Source organism: Amblyomma americanum, chromosome 1, assembly GCF_052857255.1.
Source record: "Amblyomma americanum isolate KBUSLIRL-KWMA chromosome 1, ASM5285725v1, whole genome shotgun sequence".
NCBI lineage: Eukaryota > Metazoa > Arthropoda > Arachnida > Ixodida > Ixodidae > Amblyomma > Amblyomma americanum.
Window position 1 is genome coordinate 218,956,352 of NC_135497.1, and position 27,740 is coordinate 218,984,091.

Sequence of the window (27,740 nt, forward strand, 5' to 3'; positions counted from 1 at the left end):
TCGGTTGGCCTGCGTTTAACCATAAGCATGAACGGAGCTGTAGAAATAGGACTTTTTCTGAACGGAAAACTCGAGGATGTGGCTTGCTAACCTCACAACGTGCCCAGTACGTAACACCTCAGTGAAATTTTCTAAAAATCGGAAAACATGCCACATAAAGTAATTTATTCTCCTCGCTTGTAAGGGAAAGATTGTCATATCTGTTGGATTTAGGAACCTCCAGGAATATTTAGAACAGTTCGCAACTAGGAGCAGCACTTTCACGTTTTCATATCGGTTCACCAAAGTTTCGGGTAACGAATTCACGTTTAGGACGAACACTAATACTAATAATAAATACTAAGCTGACAAAGTTCCGACATACCCGTGGTGGATGAAGCTCTCTTTAAAAACCTCCGGGGCCTAGCTGCGCCTCTTCTCTCTGGGTAATTTTGAGAAACTATATCGCTACACTTCGCAAAACTGCGTCTTTTGCTGTCTGCTTGGCACTCGGTCGCCGTTAGCAGTAAAGCTACAAGTGAAGCAGTTTCCCACAATGACTTCGTTATTTACTGCTACAAGGGGATCTGAAAAGCCTGAGTGTTCGCTGCGGGCGTGAGGAGCTTACCGATTCCCTCACGGCAATTCTTTTGTTGTTGTTTCAAGAACTTAGAAGCGGTCAAGCTTCTTTGAACGGCAAAGAGAAGAGCGCGAGCCCGCAGGCAGCGCTGATCGAGAACAACTTAGAAGATGCGGAAAAGAACCGTCAGCATGAAAGCGACTTACTGAGCCGGAGAGACGAGGCTATTGTAAAGAGAAAAGATGCAGCTACGACTTCAGAGTAAGCCGTTACCTTAGCTACGTTGTAGGGGACTGGGGTCGAGGAAGAAAGGAAAGCCGGAAGAGGAAAGTGGAACGGAGAGACGCCTATTGTGGGAGAGGGGGGGGGGTGATTGCCGACGGTGGTGTGTCGCTTCATCTGGACAACAAGGTCAGCCTTGCTACAGTCGCGAGGCGAGGCCGGTCTGTGTCAAGAAATACACAAGGCTCAAAGAAGCTGCGGGATCACGCAGGAGTGGCTGCGCGAATGAAGAATGTCGGCGAGGTTGTTGGCGCGTAGACCCAGAGCTGCCTCCATGAAAAGGCTGTCTCATTCCTCTTCGCATTCACAAAGGAGGCGCGGGAGTCCTTCTATGGCCGTACAGCGGCAGCACTCCGCGGTGGAAGCGCGCCCGTGAACGCGTCGTCCTTTTGCCGACCGTGAACTGTTTACTCTTGAAACACAGGAAGACACAAAATGGCACACAAGGACAAAGACTCTTTGTTTCCTAGCGAGGGAATGAGCCGCGAAAGGGCAAGCCGCTGGTCCCTCTCCACACGTTCGTCGGGATTCGCCGCTCCCAGCAAAACCGGCACAATATTACGCGCTGCGTCCCAGCCTGTTATCGCCGGTGAGACTGCGGCACGAGCGCCGTATAGTGCTTTCGCAAGCAGCTCGTCTGCCCTTCCATTCCCCTGCGATGCCAACGTGCACTGCCAGCCACTGAGGCTTGGTTGCGAGAATAGGCTGCAAGTCCTCCATCATGAATGTCCGGCGCAAAAGTTACCAGGACGTGCAATATAAACGATATAATACGAGAGTAATTACTCATTGACAGCCACCTGAGCGCGGCCATACGGCTTAAAAGGACCAGGACGAATTTTTCTTTCACTACGAAGTTTCTGAGAAAGCTGTATAGCTCTCCTTTCTAGCCATATGGCTGCGCTCGGGTGGATGTCAATGAGTAATTACTCCATTATTACAAATCTACTCCACCTTGGGGGATTCCCCTAAACATTTGACCAATATAAACGATATAAACTGGAACCAAACTGGCTCCGTGTTCCTCTTTCCTGCAGGTTCGGCGCTGCAGATCCAAGGTGAACAAAAATCAACTCGCTCAAACCAGTCCTTTGATCGTGCAAGTCTTTTTTTTAACAACTTTTGCTGAAGCAACTTTTCCCGCCAGCAAGAACAATCAGGCTTCACCATTGTGATTCTATAACGCTATGACTGGTCAGCTAACATCAGTTATCTTTATAATGTGTAGCTTGAAAAAGCTGTCCGTCCACAGCTGAGCTGGCCGAGCTTATACTCGCATTCTGAGACCGCACTTCAAAAGCAAAGTATGGTACTTTTTTTGTAAACACCCAGGGGGCCGCGCAAGGTTGCGTGCATGTAACGTGAGTCCGGCTTCCGAATAGGTGGTTGCACGCATGCAAGGATAAAATTGCACTCCGTTTCTCTGAAGCAAAGGAGCGCTGCAGAAGCCCAAGGTCGCTTGAGCAAATCAGCGGCTAAGTGCATAAAACTGGTACACGAGGTTGATTTCTCTCATTGGCCGGATTTCGCGCGCTATAGGCGCTGTGTGTGTGTGTGTGTGTGTGTGTGTGTGTGTGTGTGTGTGTGTGTGTGTGTGTGTGTGTGTGTGTGTGTGTGTGTGTGTGTGTGTGTGCGTGTGCGTGTGCGTGTGTGTGTGTGTGTGTGTGTGTGTGTGTGTGTGTGTGTGTGTGTGTGTGTGTGTGAGTGAGTGAGTGAGTGAGTGAGTGAGTGAGTGAGTGAGTGAGTGAGTGAGTGAGTGAGTGAGTGAGTGAGTGAGCCTTCGACAAAGTTGCCGCATGGAAGCTCTAACCAGCTTTCAGGAAACGCTACGAGGAGTCCGCCTCTTCAGCTACGTAAAGAATTTTTTTTTTGTGGCCGCACAATAACGCGCATTACACCTGATTATTAGGCCTCCCCATCTGTCCCTGCCGAACGAGCCACACTGCATGGGCCTTATTCTATAAGCTGTCCATTTGCTGTTATCCATTTGGCGTCTATTCGGTTCTTTGTCAGTGGTCACTAAGATATGCCCGCGGCTTTAAAGCGTCTGTGGCAAGCGAGCCGGCCATTGGGTGTTTGGTGAGCGGACCTCACCATTGGCTGCATATCACAAGCAATTACAGGCAGTGTTCAGGAACGGTCGCCTGCTGTTGACAGAGCGCTGCGATTTATCTTGACCATTGGAATATACTGCATCTAATTTCAGCCAATAGTATGGTTGTCGCCAACCACCCAATGGTCGTGTCGCTTGCGACAGACGCTTGAAAGCCGGGGGTACGTCTGAGTGACCACTAACATAGGACCAAATGAACGTGAAGTGGACAACAGAAAATGGGCACCTTATAGACTATAATACGGTCCAAGGGCTCTATTTCATTCCAATTGTTTAATTTCGCAACAAAAAATCATCCCGCAAAACGCGCTGTTGTTGCCGACCTCCAACATGATATCTATGGAAACGATATCCCGCTCTAGTGTTCACTTCGGAACCCAGGCTCTCAAGAAGCTACCTTTCAGTAGGGTCTTCTTGGCATCATTCAAGTTGACGCTGCCGGATTTGGACTCGAATGCTCCTCCGAAGAGCTCTACTGAACTGTTGGTCTCAAATACTAAAGTACCGCTAGTGCCTATCACTCGCTCATCACCTTGAAAATCAATAATCTTCCAGTACGCCAAAGACACGCTCTCATCCGTGGCATATATATGTGGACATCAAACATTCTCAGAAAAATAAACTCCACTGCATACCAAAAAGCCTACTACCCGCTCCAATCATCGACTCAGAGAACTCGATCACCGCATCGTAACGACCATATTCTGTCGAGTCATGTCTGCGCACTCATCTAATGAAAACAACTTAGCATAAATGAAACATCCACCTGCAACTTCCTACGTACAGAACTAGATGTCTCTGCATACGCCTCTAACACATTCAACACACTTTGCACAACTGCCTCGAGGAGGAAACCGCTGCGCATCCTGAGCCTCATCACCAACTCCTGACCACCTCCCGCCAGGTGCGCACCATGCTGGAAACTCTAGGGTGCACCAACTCACGCCTCATACCAACTCTTGACTCTCGACAACCGTGAGACGGTCTGCCTCGTGTCACCGCCCTCCGCATACACCGAAACATGGGCACAGAGACATCCTCAACGCAGTGAAGCCAGAGCTAGTAACCTCCACACCAAGCCCCATGAGACCTACTGCAGAGATGCCAGTTTGTTCGGCTCCAACGCTTCAACTGCGTCTACACACCCCCACCACCAGAAAGCCCCTTATTAAAACGGCGTTGCTGGCCCCACAGCAGCTGAAACATAAGCGACCGATGAAGCCATCCATCTGCGCCCTCACCAAAACAACACTGTTACCGTGCGCGCGGAAAGTCGGAGCGCCCTCCTGGACTTCGCCACCAACACGCTCACAGCATATATCCTTGCACAGTTAAACACCCACCTTCGAAAGCACCCACACCTGCACGTCCTTCTGGAAAGCGTCCCCGGTCGCCAGAGCATAGATGGAAACAAGCGGGCTCATGTCCTCGCTCGCAACTCATCTCCGAGTAATCTTTTATATTTGCCGGAAGATTGCAACTCCAAGCATGCGCGAGCTGTTTACCATAAAACTCGCAAGCCAGAGACTAAGAACTGCGTCACAATCTCAGCCTTCTTATTTTCCTTCTTCGCAGCTCGCTTGTCACGAATCTACATCGCACGGGAGCAAACAATAGTTGTAAGGGTGCGGGAATATTCTAAGTTTTCGAATCGACTGTCCTCCTCTTCGATTAGCTGAACGAATCAAATAGTGCATATTCAAAATGTATCGAATACGATCTCAAGTTTTCAAAGAGTTTTCGAATTACAAACACAGGGTTGAAATGGGGCATGTCTTAGTTTTTTTCGACGGCTGTTTCAGGAACAGGGCCCATACCGAAGACGCACAGCATGCTGCCGCGATTGGACTGCGTGTTCAGCGCAGCGACGCGGTCCATTCGTGTGGCGGCGTTCGTGATGCTCTAACTTCTGACCTTTGAGACTGGACGGCGCGGCACGGTTAAGCCAGGATCAGGAAACCCTGCAGTCATGCCTGATATTGGAATATGATAACCCTCGTCTCTGTAATCAACTGAGATGTGGTGCTTGTTCGTCAGAAGCAAAAAAAAAAATCTCAGGCGCATGATACGACGGTCAGAGTTAAAATACTGACCTTGTGCTGCATTCCACATAGTGGAGATCACTGTTACATCTTCCGACCGCTACAGCTTTAACTTCATGAGCTCTTTGCTGTTTCGCAGTAATATTCGTTTTTTTTTTACGAATATTCGCACAAGTAGCGAATAATGATAGGCACAACCCATGCGTATACAATTCATTTTTTTATTGTTCGATTTGTATTTGATTCGGTGTTTAGCTACACTAATCGCATTCGGTTCGGTTTCCAAGAAGTACTATTAGCACACCCCAATACAATTGCAAAACTCGTCATCTCTACAGCCACCACATACTGAACCTCCCTCGGCATCTCTCAGTTATGTTGCACTATGCCCCCACAGTACGTGTACACCCCCCGTCAAAAGTCTTTGGGCCACAGCATTCACTTGTTGTGGATTGACTGTTGATTTAATTCTCTCTTTAGAGGAGCATTCAAAGAACACGTCAAACAGCAAGCTTCTCTACCACGGGGTCAAACCTTCTCCTACTATTTCAAGGCACTGTGATCTTTAATAGTGCCGTCGTGGCGACACAATGCGGATCTAACAAAAAGCCTATGGTTTCAATTTTTGACCAAGACTGTACATATTCGTCCTCTCCCCATGTACCCTATTCCTTGGAGAACTGTGCCGTATACCTCATGCTGCACTCCGGCCAACGCTGTTGCCACCGTCCACGTGACCCATGTGTTGGGTAACCATCACTCCGCGGCGAGCTGCAATCTCGACCCACCCACTTGAACCAGCGATCCGGACATGAGGCACTTAATAAAGTTCCGTCTTTCTCCCTCCTGTGCGCTAGCTTATCACCCTATCCAACGCGCCAACCCAAGCGTGCTCACAGATCACGATCCGTTCTGATTTGCACGGACAGCGTTATAAACTCGTCTACTGACAGACTGCCTTGCCTGGGCATACACTCTATAGCTTCCATGGTGGCTCACTGTTCCGGCGCGCATTGCTGTTGTGCTCAAGCGGAAGTACTTTTTGTCCCCCAGCCAACTCATTAATCGCGATTAGCCGGTGAACTTCGTGAACGGCGTTGGCACTGGACAGCCCACAGTTGGAACGTCGCAGTAGCGTCAAAGGTATAAACGCCCAGCGGCAAAGTTGGCAAAACTGCAGCTCTTTCGGTGATATTTTTGTCGAGCGGTGAGTGAAACACGCGAATATTCAAACGCTCTGCGGCATTAGTGCCCGGTTTTAACGCGCCCCGTTTGACAGCGCCTGTCCCTGACCGTTGCCATGGCGCGCCAATGTGCGTGTAATTTGCACTCGCTTTCAGCGCGTGAGCGTGCGTCAACAGTCTCGCGCTTGTTGACTGCTAGCGCGATTTACTTACAGGAGGCAAAAACTTCCATGGCAACCGTCGAAAACTGCACCATTCGCATGTCAATACTTTTTTTTTCACCTGTGTGTAATAAAAACTTTGTTTACTCTTCAGTGTAAAGAGTTTGTTGAATGAACTTGACTTGTCATCCCTTCAGTTCTCATATTAGTGTGCGTGCGAAATTTTATCACAAGCATCGGCTTAGTTTTAATGTCGCAGAGAATATAGTAATTTTTATTTTTAACCTTGGTTTAAGAGGGGGCGCGGCTTTCAGCAATTTCTTTTTATTTCTGGATGTCTATACAAGAACTTTTTTCAGCGTATTAGAAATAATTTTAGCACTCTTCTCACAAATATTCAGTGTTCTATCTCCAGAAAATTTGTTTACAATATATATTTTTCTCTGAATTTTGTGAAGAGGCTGCAGAGTTAAGAAAATGTAGCCAAAGGCTGGTTCAAAAATCACAGCGTTTCTGTCGGCGTGATAAAGGTCAAGACATTCTTAGAATTTCTTTTTTCCGCTTTAAAAGCACAAATGTTTGCTTTTAATTTCTCTATGCAGTGTTCGTTGACATGTCGAGAGTGAGAAGAAATTTTCACGAGACATTTAAAATTCACAGATTCGAAAAACAAAGAATGTCTTGACCTGCACTATGGTCATAGGAGTGAAGCAATACAAAGGGAGTCAAAATAAATAAAACAGTCCTGAAGCAATCTGCTCCGCAAGGTGATTATCTAGACAGAAAACCGTAACGGATAACAACGCCCATTGTTCGAGCGCTTCCCGCAATGCAGAGCAGCCGTGGTTCATGAAACTATTTTTTATGGCTACTTCCCGGTCGATTTCAGCAATGAAACTTCGGTACCGCATAAAAAACGAGGCCTACAAGGAATGCAGCAATTTAAAAAAAAATCAAATTTTTCGGCCATTTTGGGAGATTTCCAAGCAGCGTTTTCTCTTAGGTCGAAGGAAAAGAGGAGTGGAGGTGTGGAGTGAGCAGCGCGAACTTTAATGCTAGGCTTCCAAAGTGGCTGATATATTTGCCGAATCGGTTAACAGTGAAAAGTGGTCGAAGCTCCGCCAAAAGTAGTTACCATGTAAATAAAACACGAAGAGGGACGCTATGCAAGTTGCCTTCTTTCTTTTTTTTCAGCATAGTTCTTAGAATCCATTCCGGGTTTCTATTAATTTATTTTTTTTAATGCTATGAATAAAAAACAAACGACACTGAAAAGAATGCAGACATTCCGGAGCAATTTTCCACTTTGAAGATGACTATGCGGCGAATGGAGCTCATAGCTCTGCAATACGGTCGCTATAAAGCTGCGTATATCTCTTGTGTATGTTCATTTCTTTAAGTAGGCGATCTTCCGTTGAGTGTGAAGCCCATTGATGAAAACTGTGATCGAAATAGAGACCCAAACTCCAACGAACCGCACCTATAGGACAGCAAGATGACTGACCTACGAGTCCCCGCTTTGTGGCTGCGCTTCCTGAGCCTGTCGTCAGTAACTAATGGTTTTTAATGTTGTTTTTGTTTCCCTTCTTTCGAGTCCTGGAATCTCTCATTCACCTAAGCAGAACCTAGGCACTGACAGAACGGGTCGCAGTAGTGCGCGTCTCCAAGAACACAATTACGCGAGTAGCAATGAAGAAATGCTCACATTTTCTCATCTTCTCTTTCGGTTTATTTGCAATTGTAGCTGCAGGAAGGCAACAGCGCGTTCAAGCTGTCCTAAGTCTACATATGTCATGAGTCCATTGCATGCTGTGGACATCGATTTCACCTTCACCGATGGATCAGAAAAGTTAAAACCGAAAGGCTAACCGCTAGGAAGTCCTGGACAGCTACATACATTTGCTCCTAGTTTTTTGAAAAACAAACATCAAATCGAGGTAGTGTTATAGCCAAAGATCATAATTTTGATACTTTAAGCAGCTGCTTCAGGAAGCTGGTGAATCTTGTCACATTATGAAAAATTTCTACTTTAATGTCAGTAGTAGACCTTCTTTTTAGGCGAGCTGATACATCTCGGTGTCGTAATACAAAGCGCGATTACGACGTACTGCAAGAAAGACGGCAATCAGGTAGCGTATGTATTTGTGTAGTCTTTCTTGTGGTGTGTCTGTGCTCGCGCTAAGTGTCACAGGGTCCTAATTCTAAAAATATACATGTACCGAGGCGACTACAGCACCCGTACGGTGGCTAGACTCACTTTATATGCCGCGGTTAACCGAACGCAGTTCCCAATGGCAGCTTCTGTGAGCAAAATAGAGGGCGTTTAGAATGAACTGACTGAGAGTAGCTGTCTAGCATATCTGGTTCATATGCAGCGATGGAAAAGCAGCTCAACAGACGAGGACGAAAAAAAAAACTAGACAGGTAGCCATATTTATATAACGCTTACAGAGAGCAGTTCACACTGTCCACAACAGGTGGTGCCACTAGGATGGTCTTTATTTCTGGCCTTCCGAGCCGCGCCGTTAAAGGGGCTCTGAAACACCTTTTGAGGAGAGCACATCAACTCGCTCAATCACTACATTGTGCTGTCATGAACACCTGAGCCCAATAATACACCTCTATATACACGCAACAGAGAACCCATAATCGCGCGCGATTGTTGGCTGGCCCTTTCCGGCTACTTTTTCATGCTCGCACCCTCCTCCGTCGCATTCTCCTGCGTATGTCGGTCAAGAGATGGCTATTGATTAGATTCTTCCAAACGCCAGGCATCTACTGTGGCCGCAGCCAGTCAGCCTCGTCGCTCCGGCGGGTCAGGGACCTTCACCTTCCGAAGAATTCCCCCGCGCATCGGCGGTGGGCCTTGTGGAGGTGCGCCGCCGATCAAAGGAGAGGGAAAGGCGCGAAGATGCTGAAACTAAAATTGTCTCCACACATGACCCAGCTATTACAAAGCGCATGAAAAAAATTCTTGCTGGAGGATATTCCTGAAACGGCATCCTTTAACATCACGACATAACGCAACTTTAATGAGCGCCCCTTTCAGTGGCCATTTAACAGCATTGGCGTGTTGAGCGAACCGCTGCTCCGCAGCTTTTGTACGACTGTCAAGTGAGTTTTTAGCTCCGTTGCCTTGATGCGGACGTGAAGTGTGTTTTTGAAGCAGTGTACAGGAAAGTAGAGCTAATTTCTCTGTGGTCAAATAAAGGAAAAATTCACGGCGCTCTTTACGTATCGGGCCGTTTTCTGAGAGCTTATTTTGCAAGTTCATGCTTGCATCTGTGTGTACAAAACGTCTAGAGCTACTGCTGCACCAAAGGAAAAAAAAGACAGGACAATTATCGTTAACCCCAAGTGCAAGCAAATTTCAGCGCCAGAAGTCGATGCGGCAATGCTTGAACGAGCTGGTGACCTTTACAGCAGTGATATTTCTCACCGGTGTATTGTCATCGCTTTATTGTTGGAGTGTATTAAGAAGAATCGTATTGCGACTATTAGGGTGCAGGTTCATAATGAAGTCATTGTGCGGAGAAGGCAGGAAACTAATGTGCATGTCTGTAACCTTAAACAATTTCGAAGACACTGTTGCAATGAATGATCGACAGTTTTAGAACTACGCATATGCACTGAAGAGCGGTGGAATTTCTCATTACAGAATTTTGGATGTTTCACTTGATTACACCTGACTATATCTGCGAGACCTGAACTCAGATCAACGCAGTTTTCAATATGTTTTTCGCCAGAGCACAGCGGAATGCCGCTGAGTGCCTGAGCCGGCCTTTGAGCAATGCGCATTGTCCTCCTCGGGACCCCGCAACATTAATGGAATATAGAACATCGGGGCAATTTGCGGGCGGCCACATGCGCGTGTTCGTTGTTTTATAATTGTACGGTGCGAAGCGGTGAATATTTTGTGTAATATCAGCCAATAGAATCGGTTGGGTCCTTGAACGCAAAAACTTCTGATAGGGCAAGGTTTTCCGATCTCCTTAGTTATCATGTATTACTTAATCCATTTCTTTTTTTTTCTTGCGCTTCAATTTGTTGATTGTACTTATTCATTTACAACTTTGGCGCAATTCAGTGTTTCTCTTCATTTCATCCACCCTTCCCCCCTCCTACTGCAATGCACACACTGCTGGGCGATATGTAGGTATTGTAACAAATGAACTAATTAATTTAATAATAAATTATTACTGCTTTTGGCCGTTCCCTGGAAACTCAGATAATAGCGAGTTTGTAATCCGTGCAATTTGACAACGAATTGTGTTGTTAACAAAGATCAGTACACACTAAATTTGATTTTAAAAATTCATAAGATGGGTACGACTGTGTAACGCGACATTCAGCAATGGCTGTGTAGGCGTTTAGTTTTGGGGATATTTTGAGGTAGAAAATACAGTGATCTCATATCGCACTGGTGTAGTAGTCAAGTGATGAGCCCCTGAACTGGAAGGCGGCTGTTCCAGACAGAGCCACCCGCATGGTTATGCGTTAATGACATGTCATTAACGCATCCACCGGTTACGCCGACGGCGACGACGCGCAAGACGGGGACGGAAAATTACAAACTCGCAGCAGGCTGCGTGATGAATTCGGGCCGATGCCGGTGGTCGGAAGAATAACTGAGGTGGTTGAGTCAAACATTTTGCATCACCCATAATTAATATGCCATTCACATGAAGTTTTTGTGCCGTCCGCCAGCTCCTTATCCACAGCGATAGCCGGAACAACGCCTTACAGTAGGTTGCCAGCGCCAGAAGCCGTCGGAACAAGAAGGACCGAAGGCCGGCTATGGCGGAAAGGTCATGTGACCAAATATGGTGGGGCTCATTCTCTCACGCTGTAAAGCGCCTGAAGCAATGAAATAGAACGCAAAAAGACAGCACGCAGGAAAACAGTCTCTGCAGGAAAACGGTGCTCGATCACTTCAGTACCCTGTGGAGTGCGTCCCACAAGCCATGTGTGACCAAGGGACTGAGAAGATCTCAGGCGACCCTTCTACATCGAATTCGCACGGCCTCTGCTCGCACTCCTGCATGGATGCATAAGACCGGCATAGCATCGTCTCCGCTCTGCTCTTTATGTGGTGTGTGCGGGGATATCGAACATTATATTATGTACTGCCCAGAGTACAACGCGGAAATGCATGTGATGTTCGCTTCTTTCAAGAAGACAGGAACCCGTCACAGCACAGTGCAGGACATTGTCTACCCGAGTGGAAACCAGACATGCCGAAGGGAGGCTGCACGCCTTCTTTTAACATTTCTGCAGAACACGGATCTTGTTTTTAAATGGTGACAGCAGGAACGGACTATGGCCTACTGTGATTGAATGTGTGCGTAGATGGTGTCTTCCAGAGTGGACTACTTTACACTGTGAGTGAATGTGTGTATGGAGTGTGGCACTACAATGGCCTATGTTCTACTGTGACTGAATATGTGCATAGATGGTGACTTCTGGAGTGGACTGTGATGTGAACTGTGTGGATTGATTGTGTGCATAGATCGTGACTGCGGGAGAGAATGTGTGCTATTATAAGAGACTGTGCGCTTAGCGGGGTAGATGCCGCATTGTTAATATCGAAGGGACGCTGCGGTGGAGCAATTGCCGGCAGACAAAGCAAGGCTAACCCCACCTGTAGCATTCAACACCTCAACCTCAACCTTATAACTGTCCATTGTCCATTCGTCCCTCTGGTCGTATGTCATAGGTGACTCACATATACCTGTGGTTTTCAAGCGTCCATGGGAAGCGACTCGAATATTGTGTGGTGGCGACCGGGCCTCACCATTGGCTGCGAGATGCAGCCAATGGTGAGGTACATCGCAGCGCTGGGACAAGAGCAAGCGGCCCGACCTAACCACTTGCTGCTATTGGCTGCAATATGCGATCAAAAATTCGGTCGCCAAACTCGCTTTGGCCTGGTCGCATGCCACAGGCGCTTGAAAGCCACGAGTACATCTGAGTGCTCATTGACAGAAGACCAAATGGACGAAAATGGACAACGGAAAATGAACAGCTTATAGAATACAATCCCACTTGTTCTTATCGTTCAGCAGTAGACATTATTGCTCCAGTTTCATGCCATATTTTTGTTTTATTCAGTTTTCTTTCCGTAATAGCTAGCAATACAATCAAAGCGGAAAGCTGGGCTGGTGTGTCATCATTAATTAAAATATTAGCGCATAAAACTGAAACACAGACAGAGAAGACAGGACGAGTGCTAACAGCGTTAATTAGCGCTCGCCCTGTCTTCTCTGCGCCCAGTTTTATGCGCTAGTATTTTAATTAATAATAGCAATACAAACGAGCGCAGGACGAACTCAGATAAGATCATGCAAAAGGTGGCTTCAACATTTTAATTTCCCTCATATTTTTAGTTATTTCCTGATGACTAGAAAAAGTCATCTGCATTTTTTTTTGTAAGGCAAAATATTTCGCAGCCGAAATTATTCTTAAATCACGAAGATGTGGGCTCTCACGCTTACGTTCTCTGCCGTTTTTGCCAACTTGGGTTCTAATAACTGAAGATTTGCTACGAGTTGATGCCTGCAAATTTATGACTGCTGCAGGGTGCACCCAGTTTATTTGGTGGTTTTTTAAAGGAGATTCTTTTTACTCAAATTTTCTAATGTTGGCGCCCAGATATAATTTCACTAATTTTGGAGGTCTTTATCTAGAAAAATAAATAAGCTATAGCCACAAATGTTTCATGGTGCTTTCTACATAAACTCATTTACTAAACAAATTAAAATTCGCCGATATATCTTTTACGGATAGGAAGGCAATAAGGCGTAAACTCCTAAAAATTAAAAAAATCACGAGAATTTTGGATCTTCATGAAAAAAAATACATTTCTTTATATTTTTGTGTTCGGCCCGGATATTGTACGTACACGGTGTGAATGCTGATAAGCATTAAAAACATGTTGCATAATATTTCTGGTGTAGTAGATACAGAGCCTTTAAAAAGGGCCTTTCTTAACGGACTTCTTCGCCGACTTTGGCGCCGAAACGTTAAAATGTCTTCCCTGAACACGCCTGACAATTTTAAGATGGCATTTTTGTTTACTGCATATTGCGGCCAGTTCTTGAAACTTTGTTTTATTATTTTTTGAAAATTTGGCAAACTTGGCGCACACGAAGTATTGATTTTTTTCGCCACCTTGAAGATCTTTATCGAAGGAAAGAAGAGCTAAAATTATGGCGTGTTCAGTGTACAGTTACCCACTAAATGTTACAAAATTCATTGATATGTTTTTTTACGAATACGGAAATTTTAGACCTCGAACTTCATGAAACCACAGAATAAAATGCTGTACGAAGAATAAAATGACCTAATTGCTCTTGTGCTCTGTCTAGGTATTATGCTTTATAAGAATATTTACAAGCATTATAAAAGTGTTTCATAACATTTCTGTTAAATAGAGCAAGTCTAATGATACCATTCTTCAAAGCCGGGCATACCTTGTAATTGTGGAGTAACTTGTGTGCCGCAAAGGGTCTAAAACTCTGGTGTTTTTTTTTTATTTGAAATTATCACTTTAAAATTACAGATAAGAGCAGCGCACAACTAAAAATCGCCAGGGCTGGCGCAGTAACTTTGGGAAATGCAGGCACTGCTTGAGTAAGCGTAATACATTGCGGATATTTACCTTTCTGCCTCTAAAAGTGCACAAAAATGTACATTGTAAGAAGGTTTTATTTCCTTATATGCCCATGACGGTTGTATGTCCTTCGCCCAGCATATTCCTGGCCATCTATTCTTCTTGTGCACACGACCTCTCCTCCTGTTGACAACAATGCACGCGCCGTGCTGCGGCTTCCCCAAAAGAACTGCAACAATGTACATGTTTTTCAGCCTTATGCATATTTGTACCAGGTTCTTCAGGGAAGCCCGCCACCAACTTTTAAAAATTGGGTTTTTGAGGCATAAAGGCAGCTTCTGTCGTAGAATAATACCAGCGTCGGCGGACAGCACACAGGGGAATAAAGTTAACCAGTTAGCCGGTTAACTAATTTCTCATAATTAACGTTTTAACTATCACAGTTAGGCAACTGGTTGCAATTAGAGATTTGTAGCCGGTCGTTATCAGTTTTTCCAATTTCAAAAAGGCTATTACCCTCGGTGCAATAACCCAGCAAAGTTTGGTTCCATCGTGCCAAAATACACGCTCTTTCGAAAAGCATGCAGGTAACACAACCCCTTCAGTGCACGTAACTGGTCGAAATAGCCAAAGTTTGTCGAGCCACAAAGCCGTGGGTAATCGCGTATTCGCAATTCTAAAAACTGGTATGGCTGTTATTAACGACTGGCTACAAAAATCTAATTGCAACCAGTTGCCTAACTGCGATAGTTAAAATGTTGATTATGAGAAATTAGTTAAAAAATTAACTATTTAAAATTATTAACTTGTTTTCTGATAGTCACCAACGCAGGTATTATTGCGCCAGAGAAGCCGCCTTCCGAGCGCTGAAATCTTTCCTCGAGGGCAGTGGCATCCTCATGAGGTACTAGGTACTGCTTGAGTAAATTCTGAGATTTTTCGCCTCGGCTCGTGCTCGCAAGTGTTCTGGCAGCCATTTTTATGTGTTTCTATTATGTATCTGATGTATCTCATATCGCTAATGTTGCTCCTCATTGTTTCTCTTTATTTTTTGGATTTCTTGTTTTTATATTGTTTACTCTGATTAGGACGTATAATTGCTTAGGGTATATTCTCATTTTATGTAATTAAGTAATATTATTACTTATAGTTTATTTTTATATTTGATGTTAGCATTCCCGGCATTTTCACTGTATTATTTGCCTTGTGAATTGTGTGTGTTGCAGCTGTGCTTTCTTGAGCGTTATGTGACAAGTTCCAGTGTTTTCTGTCATTATGTGAAAAGGTGTAGCCGGCGCCACAATCAGGCACCAACATCTCCTTTCATGTCCATGTAAATAAAAAAGACTATTTTTAAACATTAGTGGCGGTTTTCTCTGAAACACCTGGTATAATGCTAGATACCTGGACATAACACAAGAATGTATTATTTTTTCGTCATCTAAAATTCTTGTTTTTCTGTGGTTTCTTGCGATTTGAGCAAATATATTTCCTTATCTATAAAAATATATCAGTGAATTTTTATCATTTAGAAGAAACTGTGCATAGTAGGCAGTGTAAGCTACTCATAGTTATTGTGTATTTATTTCCATAGACAAGTACCCCCAAACTTAGCGCACAAACTTTGTGTGGGCCAAATCTGCGAAACTTTGGAAAAAAATACTGACACCGGAATATTGACAAGAATAACTTGGCGCACTCGGCAGTGATTAGAAATGTCCTCTAAAAGTTTGCAGGCACGTTCTTGCACTATATTTTCAGTTATTAGAAGCCAACATTGGACAGCACAGCAAAATCCCGCCAAAAAAAAGGGATCTCTAGCGCTGTATCTTCTACACCAGCAATGTTATGCAATATGTGTTCTGAATACTTATGAATATTCATTTCTTTTTCGCACAACATCTGGAAAGAATATAAAAATACCAAACTGTTGTTTCGCTGCCATTCAAAATTATTGTGGTTCTGTGATATCAAAGAATTAGCGGATATTATTTATAATTTCCTATCTGCAAAAGATATGTCGGGGAATTTTATCTTCTATAGCAGATAGGTTTGTGTGGAACGCAGTTCGAAGTTTTAGAGGTTATAACTTGTTTCCTCTTGAACACAAAGGCATTAGAGGGAAAATTAGAGGAAAAAACGTTTTCTGTGCGAAATTTGTCAAACTTCAGAATAAAAAATCAATTTCGAATTCAGCTAAAATGACTGGACGTGCTCCGTGGCAGCCCGACTTCAAAAATTTTGATGCATCTCCTCACGAAATATTTATAGTAATCGCAACCAAAGCTCGCAAAAGCGGCAGTGCAAATAAGCAAGGGAGCCCGTCTCTTCGTGATCAAGATTTTAGAGCGAAAGCTCTACTTCACGACTAAAGCTGCAAACTGCAATAAATAAATAAATATTGCCGCGACTGCGTTTCGAACCCGCGGTGGCGCAAACTGATCAGTTTCACTTGCCACTGCCTGAGAGCATTTATGCTATCGCCGCAGTTGATCACGCCTCGTGTTAAACTACAACACACTGTTGTCGTTGTTGTTGTTGTTGTCCTCATACTGTGGCACATGCCCACGTAGGGGGATTGGCCAAGAATTGGGGGGGGGGGGGGGCAGGGAGAGTTTTTGGGTAAATAATTCCTGGACGAAATTAAAATGAATGGTAAGGACGGAAGAAGTAAACAAAAAGGAACAACAAAATGAAACGGGAAATGCAGAACGCACGCATGAGATCGAGACTGATGTTTTGTAGCCGAGTAGTTAAATGATAATGATAATTGTAAGAATAAAAATAATATTGAAAAAATAAAAAATTAACAAGGTAGCCGTCTTTGTTCCATTAAAAAATTCCATTAAAAATGCAAAACACTCCCGCTCTGTGCACTGCACATCGTCGTCTTCATCAACTTCCATCTGCGGCGCGAGTAGATCAGATCAGATTAACCTCGATCAGAGCTTAACCTGAGTCTGATATCTTCGCCAGACATGCCAAAGACCGAGCAAAGCAATACTATGAGCCAACCAAGATAAGGACATGCTTTCGCACGTCTATTTGGTTTAAATACGTTAAAGTACTACCAATTTTTTTGCGCTTCTAGATTTTTTTTCAAGACGAAAATAATTGCAGGTCTTCTTTTTCCTGCTATCAAGCAACGCCATCAAAATACGAAGTTAATATAAGATGTCAACCAGCCATTCATTACATGATGTTTTCTGAAATCAACCCGCCGAAGTTCTGGCTTATGGTATATAGTCACTGACATTGTTTACCGTAGATAAGTATCCTGCACTCTATGGCAATAATATGTTAGACGTGTAGTGAGATAGATTTCATACCAGGTGTCAAGTAACTGCTGTCGTACTACAATGTTTCATGCTCGTAGCGATTTGTTTTCTGTGTAAGGATGCTCTATTTGGCAATGTTGAAAGCGTGCTGTTTGCGGAACAGAAAATAATTAAAACGGGAAGCCATCAGTTTTTGTGTATCACATCGGCTACAGTCTTGATGCGTTTTCTTCTCATGCAAAGCAAAACAGTGTAGCCGCTGCGACCTGAAACCTCTCCTGTCTTCCATGCATTTTGTTAAAGGCTGGAAAGAGCGAGATGCAGACGTTTACCCTCTGTGTGTCGCTTCCAACAAGCTCCGGCACTCGCGACCACCGAAAATACAATCTAGCGCTAGGTCTGAGTGACGGAGCTCCGCTGCCGCGTTTGCTCCCGATCTGCTGCCTGACTCAGGCGGGTCGTTCCACGCAGGGCGCACAAGGCGGACGGCGGCCCCGACGACGGCCTGTCAGCGAGCGTGCTCGAGGAGCAGGAGCAGGTTGTCAAGGTGCTCCAGTATGGCGCCAAAGTGGCCCTCGACGAGGGCCTCATTGACGCCGACACGGAACGGCAATTCCGCATGTCTGGTGAGTGCCTCGCGATCCGAATACTAAGAACGCGCGATTATAAAAAAGTAGAAGAATAAAACAGAGCCTTGACTCGCCGTTGCCTGCGCGTGTTCGCTCCCTCTCTCTCTTTCTTGCTTTTGTCCGTGCTCTTTCTTTTGAACACACCTCTCTTTCTTTTGCAGGTGTTCATGCTCTGCTAGATTACGCGCTCAAGCTCTCCAAGATGGCCCAGCACAAGATCATCTGCGTCGTAAGACAGTTTGACGGTAAGGCGCCAGGTGCATCCCACGCGAATGCTAGGGCGAGTTTGCCATTTTACATTAGCTTGATATGCGCAGAGCATTGGTTCTTGAAACGGCGAATCCTCTCTGCCGCGCTGCGCATCGTCTACAGGTTGATTGGTTATAAATTTCATGCAAGAAAAAATGCGTGATATCCTTTCTATTTCTTTCTCTTTCTTCCTTTTTCTTTCTTTCTCTCTTTCTTTAATTCTTTTTTTCTATCCTGCTTTATTTTTTCTTTGTTTTCTTTCTCTCTATCTTTCATTATATTTCATGCTTAATCCATTTCTATCTTTCCTCCCTCCCTCACCCTCTTTCTTTTTCTCTTTCCCTTTCTTTCCTTCCGTCTTTCTTTCCTTCCTTTCTTCTCCCCTTCTTTTTTCTTGCTTTCTTTATTTATTTATTTCCTCCTTTCTTTCTTTCTTTCTTTCTCTCCTTCTTTCCTCTTTTCTTTCTTTGTTTTTTCTATCTTTCGTTCTTTGAGCTGCTGAAAACTGGCCCCAGCATTCATTTTAAACTTCTAGCACTCGTGGCACGCTTAAGAGTGTGCTGCTTGTGCATATTATATACTGCTATTTGAGATGCATGACCCACAAGGGACGCCGCTGTCTTTGCAGTAAAATCCCACCACGCTTTAAAGACAGGTAGTTTTGCTTTTTCTGTAGAGGTGTCGTGCCGAAACACAATAAATGCAAGTATATTGTCGCGCCTGGTAATGCTCACCTCACGATGGCAATATCGTTATTTTAATCGAAACCTACATGAGTTCCCTTTGCATAAGAAGTATTATTTCGCTTGACCACTATCATAGGCGCCGATGAAAAATGGAGTCTGGTCCCTATGGTCGAAGCATTTGTAGTTCCTCACGTTGCTGTTGCTCCTTCTGGACAAATTACGGGGGGCTAGCGTCACCATGTTATCGGTTCACGCAAGAGTTTTCGGATCAGTACTTTACTTCAAGATGGTGGTGGTAGTGGTTTTTATTAAAATAATAGTAAAAAGGAAGGAAAAGATTTTTGCTGGTCCCGGCATCTGGCATCGATACTCAAGCACCTGAGCTGGGGCAGCGGAAATAAAGGATAGCAGACAGAATAGAGAAATGAAATGAAAGAGGTGAGGGGACAGGAAGAGAGGATAGGGGGAGACGTAATATATACAAACTATTGTTCCTTGTATATATTACTTCTCCTAAATGCATTTGACTCACACCGTTGCAACTGCAAGACAAAGGCTAAATGGTAGTTGTGATCAGCAATCGTAGCTAAAATTTGCACCCTATTGCTGAAAAGAAATCACTAATCACCAGCAAAACTTTATTCTCATTTACTTATCCTCACAAAAGAGGGGCTCCTTGTAAACACAAAACATCTTCACATGGCTCCAAGTGACGAACGGGCTGGGGAGCGCTCTAACGCCTTGTCATTGGCCTCTACCGAAATTTTGCTTGCGCAAGCACGTGTTATAAGAAATGTCCCGTGACATCAAGCGCAACGCTCAGCGCGCAAATGCAGCGTTGAGATTGTAGTTGCCACGCGGGACGGTAGCCGTGACAGTGATGGCCGCGGCGTGACCGTTGCGCCAGTGAGTTGGGTGTCCGCGAATTCGGACACATAACTCGAGCCGCACCGCCCCAGGGGCGGCGGTACCTTGTCACGCTCTGTATGGTGATGTCATGCTGCAGAAAAGAAGCGCAGCTGGGCTTTCAACACACTCGACTCACGTACTGTTGCGCCACCAAACAAGAGCGGTGTCGCAATAACTTGCTCCCAAGACCTGATCTTTGTTCCCGTCCTTTTGAAGTGTTCTGTTCTAGGTAAATTCTTATATATATATATATATATATATATATATATATATATATATATATATATATATATATATATATATATGAAACTGTCCCTTTAAGGCATATCAGTTGACAGAGGGATTTCCTAAATGCATTTCTGCCTGACGTTGTAGAGAGCAGTATCTTATTGATCTGGCATTGCGAACAACACTGCGGCGTTCCTTCTGCGAAATCAATGTAGCCTCTTTTTGCCGTCTGAGGTTGTCCACCGTGTGCGTTTTTATTATTTCTTTATATTGCCTCAAGAAAGATGTGCATATCTCAGCTTAATTTTTCTTTTTCAGCAGCGTCAGTGTATGAACTGACAGATTTGTCCGCATATGGACGTGGCAATGACCATTTCTTTATATTCCGTTCCACAATTTCGTGCGCGCAAGATGCGATGAAAGCGACAAGCAAACATGTCATCAGCCAGCGCCTTTTTTCGTCCCTGCTTCTAGGGAGTAGCTTTGTCAAACCCAGGAGGTATTTATGGGTCACTCTTGGTGAGGGCGGCTGAAAGTGAGGCTATCCGATTTGAACTATGAGTTTCTTGGCGTTTAGTTTCTTAAATTCAAAAGTGGGGCTTAGCATAGTTCAGTTTTCCTGCGTAAAATTTCTTGAACATTATTCAATGCTAAGTTGGTACGTCTGCAATATTATCGATAAAAGGCAGAGAGAGGGCAAGAAGACGGGATTCTTGGCGACGCAAAATGAACTGAAAAATGGTTTAGGCAAGTGCCTCAGGGTGCTTAGCCAATGTTCTTACAAGACGACTTGTCTTCGACCAGACAAAGTTCTCTTGTAGAATCGTTAGCAAATTACACTGCAGCCCTCCCTCAATCCTTCCTTCTTCCCTTTGTTTTGCATTACAGATACAACTTTTACGCGTCTATGACCTGCGTCGCGCAGATCAGTAAATGATCGGTCTCCGGCTTGAAGACTAGAAGATTCATCGACAAAAGCGTTAGTCGTGTGTTTTCAGATAGAAAGCATACTTGGCCCATGTTAAGGCCGATGTAAGAAACGTGTCGTGTTTCAATCCACCAGTCGCGAAGAGCAGGACACGGCTGCGCAACTGAACAGCAGCAACAAAAAATATGGTGTGCATGAGTTCGGGGAAGATATCAGTTGACCGGACGTCTACAGTAATAAAATACTATGATGTGTTGAAGCCTTAGTCATCTTTCTGTTTTGGCTATGATTGAAAATGCGCATCAAGTACTAATTTGCTCTCGTAGTAGTGTTCACATAAAAAATTCAGCTTTTGCATTCCAAACTACGGCTACATGTTTTACGGGCGCAAAAAGGCGAACTTGGAAAGCACCATCAGCACTCTGAGATCCTTTAACAAGTACTGCTGTCATGGCTCACAGATCAGATTTCTTTTATATATATATATATATATATATATATATATATATATATATATATATATATATATATATATGTGTGTGTGTGTGTGTGTGTGTGTGTGTGTGTGTGTGTGTGTGTGTGTGTGTGTGTGTGTGTGTGTGTGTGTGTGTGTGTGTGTGTGTGTGTGTGTGTGTGTGTGTGTGTGTGTGTGTGTGTGTGTGTGTGTGTGTGTGTGTGTGTGTGTGTGTGTGTGTGTGTGTGTGTGTGTGTGTGTGTGTGTGTGTGTGTGTGTGTGTGTGTGTGTGTGTGTGTGTGTGTGTGTGTGTGTGTGTGTGTGTGTGTGTGTGTGTGTGTGTGTGTGTGTGTGTGTGTGTGTGTGTGTGTGTGTGTGTGTGTGTGTGTGTGTGTGTGTGTGTGTGGGGGGGGGGAGGACAAGACAACAGTCACCGAAGCCAAACTGCATAGGGAAATGTTTCTATTTTCTTATTTGAAATCCTGATGAATGGGAAAATAATACTTAAATTAATCTGTCGCTTAAAGGAAATTACTTATAAACCCGCAGAAAAAACAACCATGCTGCCGGTGGGATCCGAACCCACGACCTTCGAATATCGCGTCCGGTATAAGGGACGCCGTAGCGAAGGGTTCCGGGAATTTCGATCACCTGGAGTTCTTGAACGTGCACTGACATCGCACAGCAAACGGGCCTCTAGAATTTCGCCTCCATCGAAATTCGACCACCGCAGCAGGGACCGAACCCGCGTCTTTCGGGTCGGCAGCCGAGCGACATACGTAGACCAGTCGACTGACACCAACTGGCCTCTATCACTACCGCGTGGTGCCGGAATAGACAAAGAGCAGAAAAATAGTAAATAAAATATTAATTGCACGCCGAAGTCCCCGTGCGCACAAAAGTGACGATGACGACTACTGCGTGCAAGGAACCACACCCGAACTTCACGCTCAGTAAGCGAAGCATTCCAATGCTGTCGTGCAGACTGCGCGTTGATACAGAATTTGCTCTCCACGAGAAGTCCACGATATCATTGAGGTTTACGTTACCAACCTCGTAAGTCCTAAAGTGTACCGTGGCAATTAATACGCTTCTGCAAAACTTGGCAGCCTGGTTGGTTCAGTTAAGACGCGAAGAAGCTTCTATGCGAAGGCGACAAGGAGGGCAAAGAAACACTTGAGTGTGTCTCAAGTGTTTCTTCGCCGTCCTTGCCCCCTTCGCACAGAAGCGCAGAATCAACGCAGAAAGATAGCAGCAACGCGAAAGTCATTGTTGTGCTGCGTGTAGTGGCACAACAACGTATAGTAGGGAGGTACTCAAAAATTTCCTGTAGGTGTCAGAAAACGTGTCACGTACACATGTTGTAGTGAGGTCTTCACCTCCGCCGTCGGGCCGCGGGATGCTGAGTTGCGATTACGGTACGGAGGCTGTGCTTCGCGCAAAAAATTACCGCACCTTTTCGTTATTTCTGAAAAGAGATTTCACAGCAGTTCCAACAGAGTGCCCAGCAGTGTTCCCGCAGATATCTGCATTTTCCTAAATTCTCTTAATCTGTTATTGTTCTTTTTTCTGCTCGTGAAACGCGCTGTGTGCTAATAGATAGGAAACGTTATTTGACACGAGGTGTAATGTTAAATGTATCAAGCATTACGATTTTTTTGTCCCTTGCATTCAACGCAAGCAAAAAACCAGGGCAATCAACCTGAATTTATTGGAAAAATCAAGCAGACGCAAATGTCTTGCGTTTGGTAAGGGCTTGGTTATCGCAATGATAGTTGCTTTTTTTTCTACCCGGCCATAGAAAGCGTTAAAGCAAAGGCTTACAGAATAAATCATAAATCATAAGAAAGCGAGCAACAGATCCTCTCCGTGCGACAGTTCAGAAAAGAAAAAGACCTTTACAAACATTCCCGCAAGTTAACGACGTAAATTCGCGCTAAAAGAGATAAGTAAGCATGTGCACTTAGTGCCGCGCATATAGCAATTTTGTTTGGTTATCGTGCTCACGGGGCAAAAAAAAAGTATGAATAAGGTGCCAAAAGAACCTGGGGCAAGATGCCAACTCGTCGAGACTCGCTAGCCAATGAACCAAATTCACTTACTGCGACCGCGAAAATTGTGTATAGAAAGAACGTTTATTTTCACCAACGGCACATATGCGAAAAAGCAGCTTGTCAGAACCTCAAGAACTCGCACTCGACGCAGAATGGCCGCATCGAAACATGTAGAAAAAACGACGTAAAAGGGCGAGATGTGGCTGAGGGGAGGGCCTAGGGGGAGGCTGCATGGCGAGTGTGTGCCCGGGAAGCAAATTGACTTTATTTGTCGGAATTTTTTTCTTCCGGCGAGCGCTGTCAGGTGACACGTGACGAGCCATTACCGCAAAAATCGAAGGTACAGACAGAACTAAACGCATTTCCCCGCATTTTGAGTAACTCGTTCAGGAAGCTCTCGAGTGCCACTGCGGTAGCGACGGTGGGGCACATTGATGGCACCGCCTCGGTAATGCTCCCAGCGGCCACGATCCCTTTCGTCCCCGATGCGCCCCTCCCGCTCTTCTCCTTGCCCGCGCTTACACGCCGCGCATCTCAGCTGTAGGGCCGAGTGCGAGGGAACGCTTGAGCTGAGCGTGGCCCGTGTTTGCAGAGCGCTTCCCGCAGGCTTGTGTCACCAGGACTTTGGCCTGCCTGTAAAGCATACTCTGCCTCAGCAACTGTAATGATGCGGCGAAGCTCTTTTTTTAGACGTGTGCGCTTTTTAATTGGAGCGAAACCTCGTGAATGGAACGTATCTGTTCGCACAATAAAGGAATTTATTCTTCGAGCTCTTATACCATAAAACGTACGCCTGTATGGCTGGCGCTCACATGCGTTCGTTCGATATTAATATTTATCCCCTATATTTAATGCTATCAATTTTATTTCCTCCGTAGAAGCACGGTGAACTCAAAGAGCGTGACACATAAGCCGCTTAAAATACTGTGCCATTACTCACTGATGCACCGTGAGTCCTCGTGTAATAACAAACCAAGCCCTCTTTTTCTATGATAGAAGCCGTCAACACCTCGCATCCGCGTGGGCTTACTGGATGTGTGAAGATTGTTGTACCACGTAACGCGCACTTTTTGATTATGCTTAATGAGTAACTCACCAAAGGGTTAGTGATGGTCATGATAAGACCTTTAAGGTATTTTTTAATGAATGGCTAGTGGGCGGAATCATCCATGTTCTCACCAAAGTCCTTGTAGGTTATGGCACGCTCTAGCTCGAGCACATTACGTCGTTTGTCATCAGGTAATAGAGCAATAACAACTACGCAGTAATTCAAACAAGCCAATCTCCCAATTTAAAAACTGACATGTCATCTACTGAGCCGTGTGTTCACCCGCACCGACATTCTCTGCGAATGAGCAAGCACTGCCGATGTAGCGCCACGTACATCCCTGTAGAAAAGGCAGCCATGATGTCGATGGGTGCGCAGGGTGCTGGCGCAATGCATAAGGCGTTTAATGCATAGTTCTAATGACCTCTTTTCCTGTCAGAATTCGGCCCTTAAACACCCAGTGGAGGAAAAGGCATCCACAGCACATTGCTGTTATTCACAACTTTTAGGCACGCCGTCATGATCTTACAACGTGAAAGAACGCCTCAAGCTTGAGCGACGAAGAAAAGCTGCGTCAGGCAAAGTCTGCTTCATTTTCTTCTTCCGCTAAAGTCCGCTGTCAGACGGCAGTTCACGGGGGCGGGGGAGTAAATGCGCAAACGTCTAAGCAAGACGCGAGTTAAGTGCAGGCGCAGACGGTCGAGGCCGAGGTGAAGTATAGCGCTAGACGGGACTCCACCTGACTTGAGCTCGTCGCGACATACTGTCACATTTTTGCTTGTTTCATATTTAATCGAATCGATAAAAACATGCTTAGACCTCTACCCAGCCGCTAGAATTAAAAACTAGGAATAATCACTTACCAGACGAGCGTTCTGAACAGAAAAGCCGATTGCGTTGAAGGGAATGGCTTTTTGTCATTAGTATGTAAAAAAAAAACTGCCGCTATGACTTGAACATCAGTAAGACAAGTAAAAGAAATAATTACGATGCAGCAGACAGCAGTGAAATAAGTGTTTACTGAGCGCATGCATAGAAGTTGCAAAGCTGCCACTTAAATACTGAAACTACAAAAAAATGGAAAGGACCAGACACACATAGTGAAAAAATGAAAATTTAGTTTGCCGCTTAACATCACTTCAGCGCAAACAAGCTGTAATAAAAACACCTTAGGATATAACTTTGAATAAAAACTGTGTTCTTGAAATTATGCGCGATAAATACGCACCGACACATGCTCCCCTGAGTGTATAAGCGTCCATCAACAAGTCTTTTTTTATCCCTCATCAATTAAAATAGAAAGAAGCCGCGTCTTCAAGGAAACTTGAAAGTTAATTATTCAGAAAGATTGAGTTTGCCTCGAGTGAGCGTGCGTAGGAGTAAAAAGCGAGACTTGAGCTGTGTAAGAAATAATAAGAAAAAAGAAATTTAAATACTCAACTAGGTAAAAAAACCCTTCACAGCGCAACGCTCGCGAAAGCGCCAGTCAAGCAAGGCTCCATACGGGTATTAGAAGAGAAGCAAAGCGCGTACTGCCGCGGAATCCCAAAAGAGCGGCTTCAATCTGGGCAGCATGCTGAATAAGGCAAGAGTCGGAAACGGCCGGCTGCTGAGATTACGAAGAGCGCTATGCAACAGGGCTGTTAGAAGTACTCCAGGGTTGTGATACGGGCGTATCTGCCGGCTTACGCATGGTTATTTAAGGTTGAAGAGCACATGCCATTAAACCTGGAGTCAGGTTTGAGCCCATAGAATAAAGTTCTCGGCATTCTTAAATGAGGAAAAGAATGCTAACTACATTATCGTTTTTAGCCAGGTGGTTTGTTTAAAAATTGCTTTTGACACCAACACTAAAATGAAGACAGAAATAACTTATGACAAGGAGTTGCGTACTGTGTTCGAAACACTACTGCCATTGTAATCGGTCACCTGACAAAACGGCGCTGCAGTGTTTTCCGCAGACGTGCGAGTTCGAAAAGCGCACGTAAATCTCGTGGCAAGGGTGTGTCATTTACAGCTGTGTGGCATTCCACCAACGGATAATTTTGTGAGTTTTCTTTCGTGGCGCCTTGACTTTTCTTTCCAATACTGTTTTACTGTGGAACGCATTATAGCATCTTTGACCCTGTAGGCAACAACGAGTACACATTATTGTCATGCCGTTGTGTGTAGTAATGTGTGCGAATGACATTGTAAGTGTAAAAGCAGAAACTTTGCTCAGAAATGATTTTATCGAGATTTTATGAAATCGGAAGCGTTAAAATCTGGATATATTGGGTATTTTAGTAGAGTAAGCTACAATCTGTGAGTCAACGTGTTGCAGAGGAGCGCGCAGGTTGCGTTCGCACCAGCTCACGATACAGTCTTACATTACCATTCTATGTCATACTCTCGATCCCGCATCCCGCTTCTAGATTGTTTTTATACACAATTTTCTGATTCCAGTGTTTTCATTCTTTCCCTTTCGCTGTTCTCAGCAAACATGAATGTTAGTCTTAGTCGCAGGGGTAAAATGGCACTTTTATGTCCCTACCACCACAGTTTTTATACGCGTAGACTTGGAAGCGTTTTGTGATATGCATGTGATATTGCTTTTCCTCTTTTTTTATCTGTCTCGTTCTCAAGGCATTAATATGAACGACACCTTGGCCTCGACGCACGCCGACGTCAGCGCACAAGGTGGCGGTTGTTCGGACGAGGAGACGGCCACGTACACTGAAGACCTGGTCGCTGACATTATACTGAACGTGGAGAGGAAAAACGTTCATTTCTACAGGTACTGACCTCCAGCCCATTGTCGGCTCGCACAGTAGTGCGCACAGAATAAACTAAGCTAAGCTTTGTGTGCACTAGTGAATAAAATTAGCAGTGGTTTAGCTCGGCTATGCCAGGATATACGTATCGTGAGCTACGCTGAGCAGCTGAGCAGCAATTTCGCTCTCCCTCTCATGGCCATACCATACTGGCATACGCCCGGCTATATGTATACCCCCACTGATACCTCTGCGCATGCGCACCTAATGAGAGGCGCTATCAAGCGGCTCCGGCGCAGCGTCAGACTTGGCTACTGCGCAACGGAGGCGCACAGCTGGGCACGCGCCGGCGCCAGTGCGTCTGCCGCGGCTATGACGCGGCTGTGACCGGCGAGGCGCGCGCGGCGGCGGCGGCTCCGGCGCGCCAGCTGTGCGCCGTGTGACGTCCCTGCTCCTCGCGCATGCGCAGCACGGCTCTCCAGGAGCCACGCGAAACTGCTCAACCTCGGCCAGTGCAGCTCACGCTACAAAATTGGATGGCCTGAACGACGGTTGTTCCCAATGTCACTAC

General features: G+C 45.1%; 1 protein-coding gene across 1 annotated transcript in view; it reads left to right on the plus strand.

Annotated features, from left to right (window-relative positions):
* Nucleotides 1-27,740, plus strand: part of LOC144114635 (protein qui-1) — a 565,534-nt gene that overhangs the window by 452,745 nt on the left and 85,049 nt on the right. The window contains exons 6-8 of the mRNA XM_077648494.1: nucleotides 17,703-17,857; nucleotides 18,022-18,105; nucleotides 27,042-27,192. Coding sequence (XP_077504620.1) covers nucleotides 17,703-17,857; nucleotides 18,022-18,105; nucleotides 27,042-27,192 — 390 coding nt within the window. The remainder of the gene's footprint in view (nucleotides 1-17,702; nucleotides 17,858-18,021; nucleotides 18,106-27,041; nucleotides 27,193-27,740) is intronic.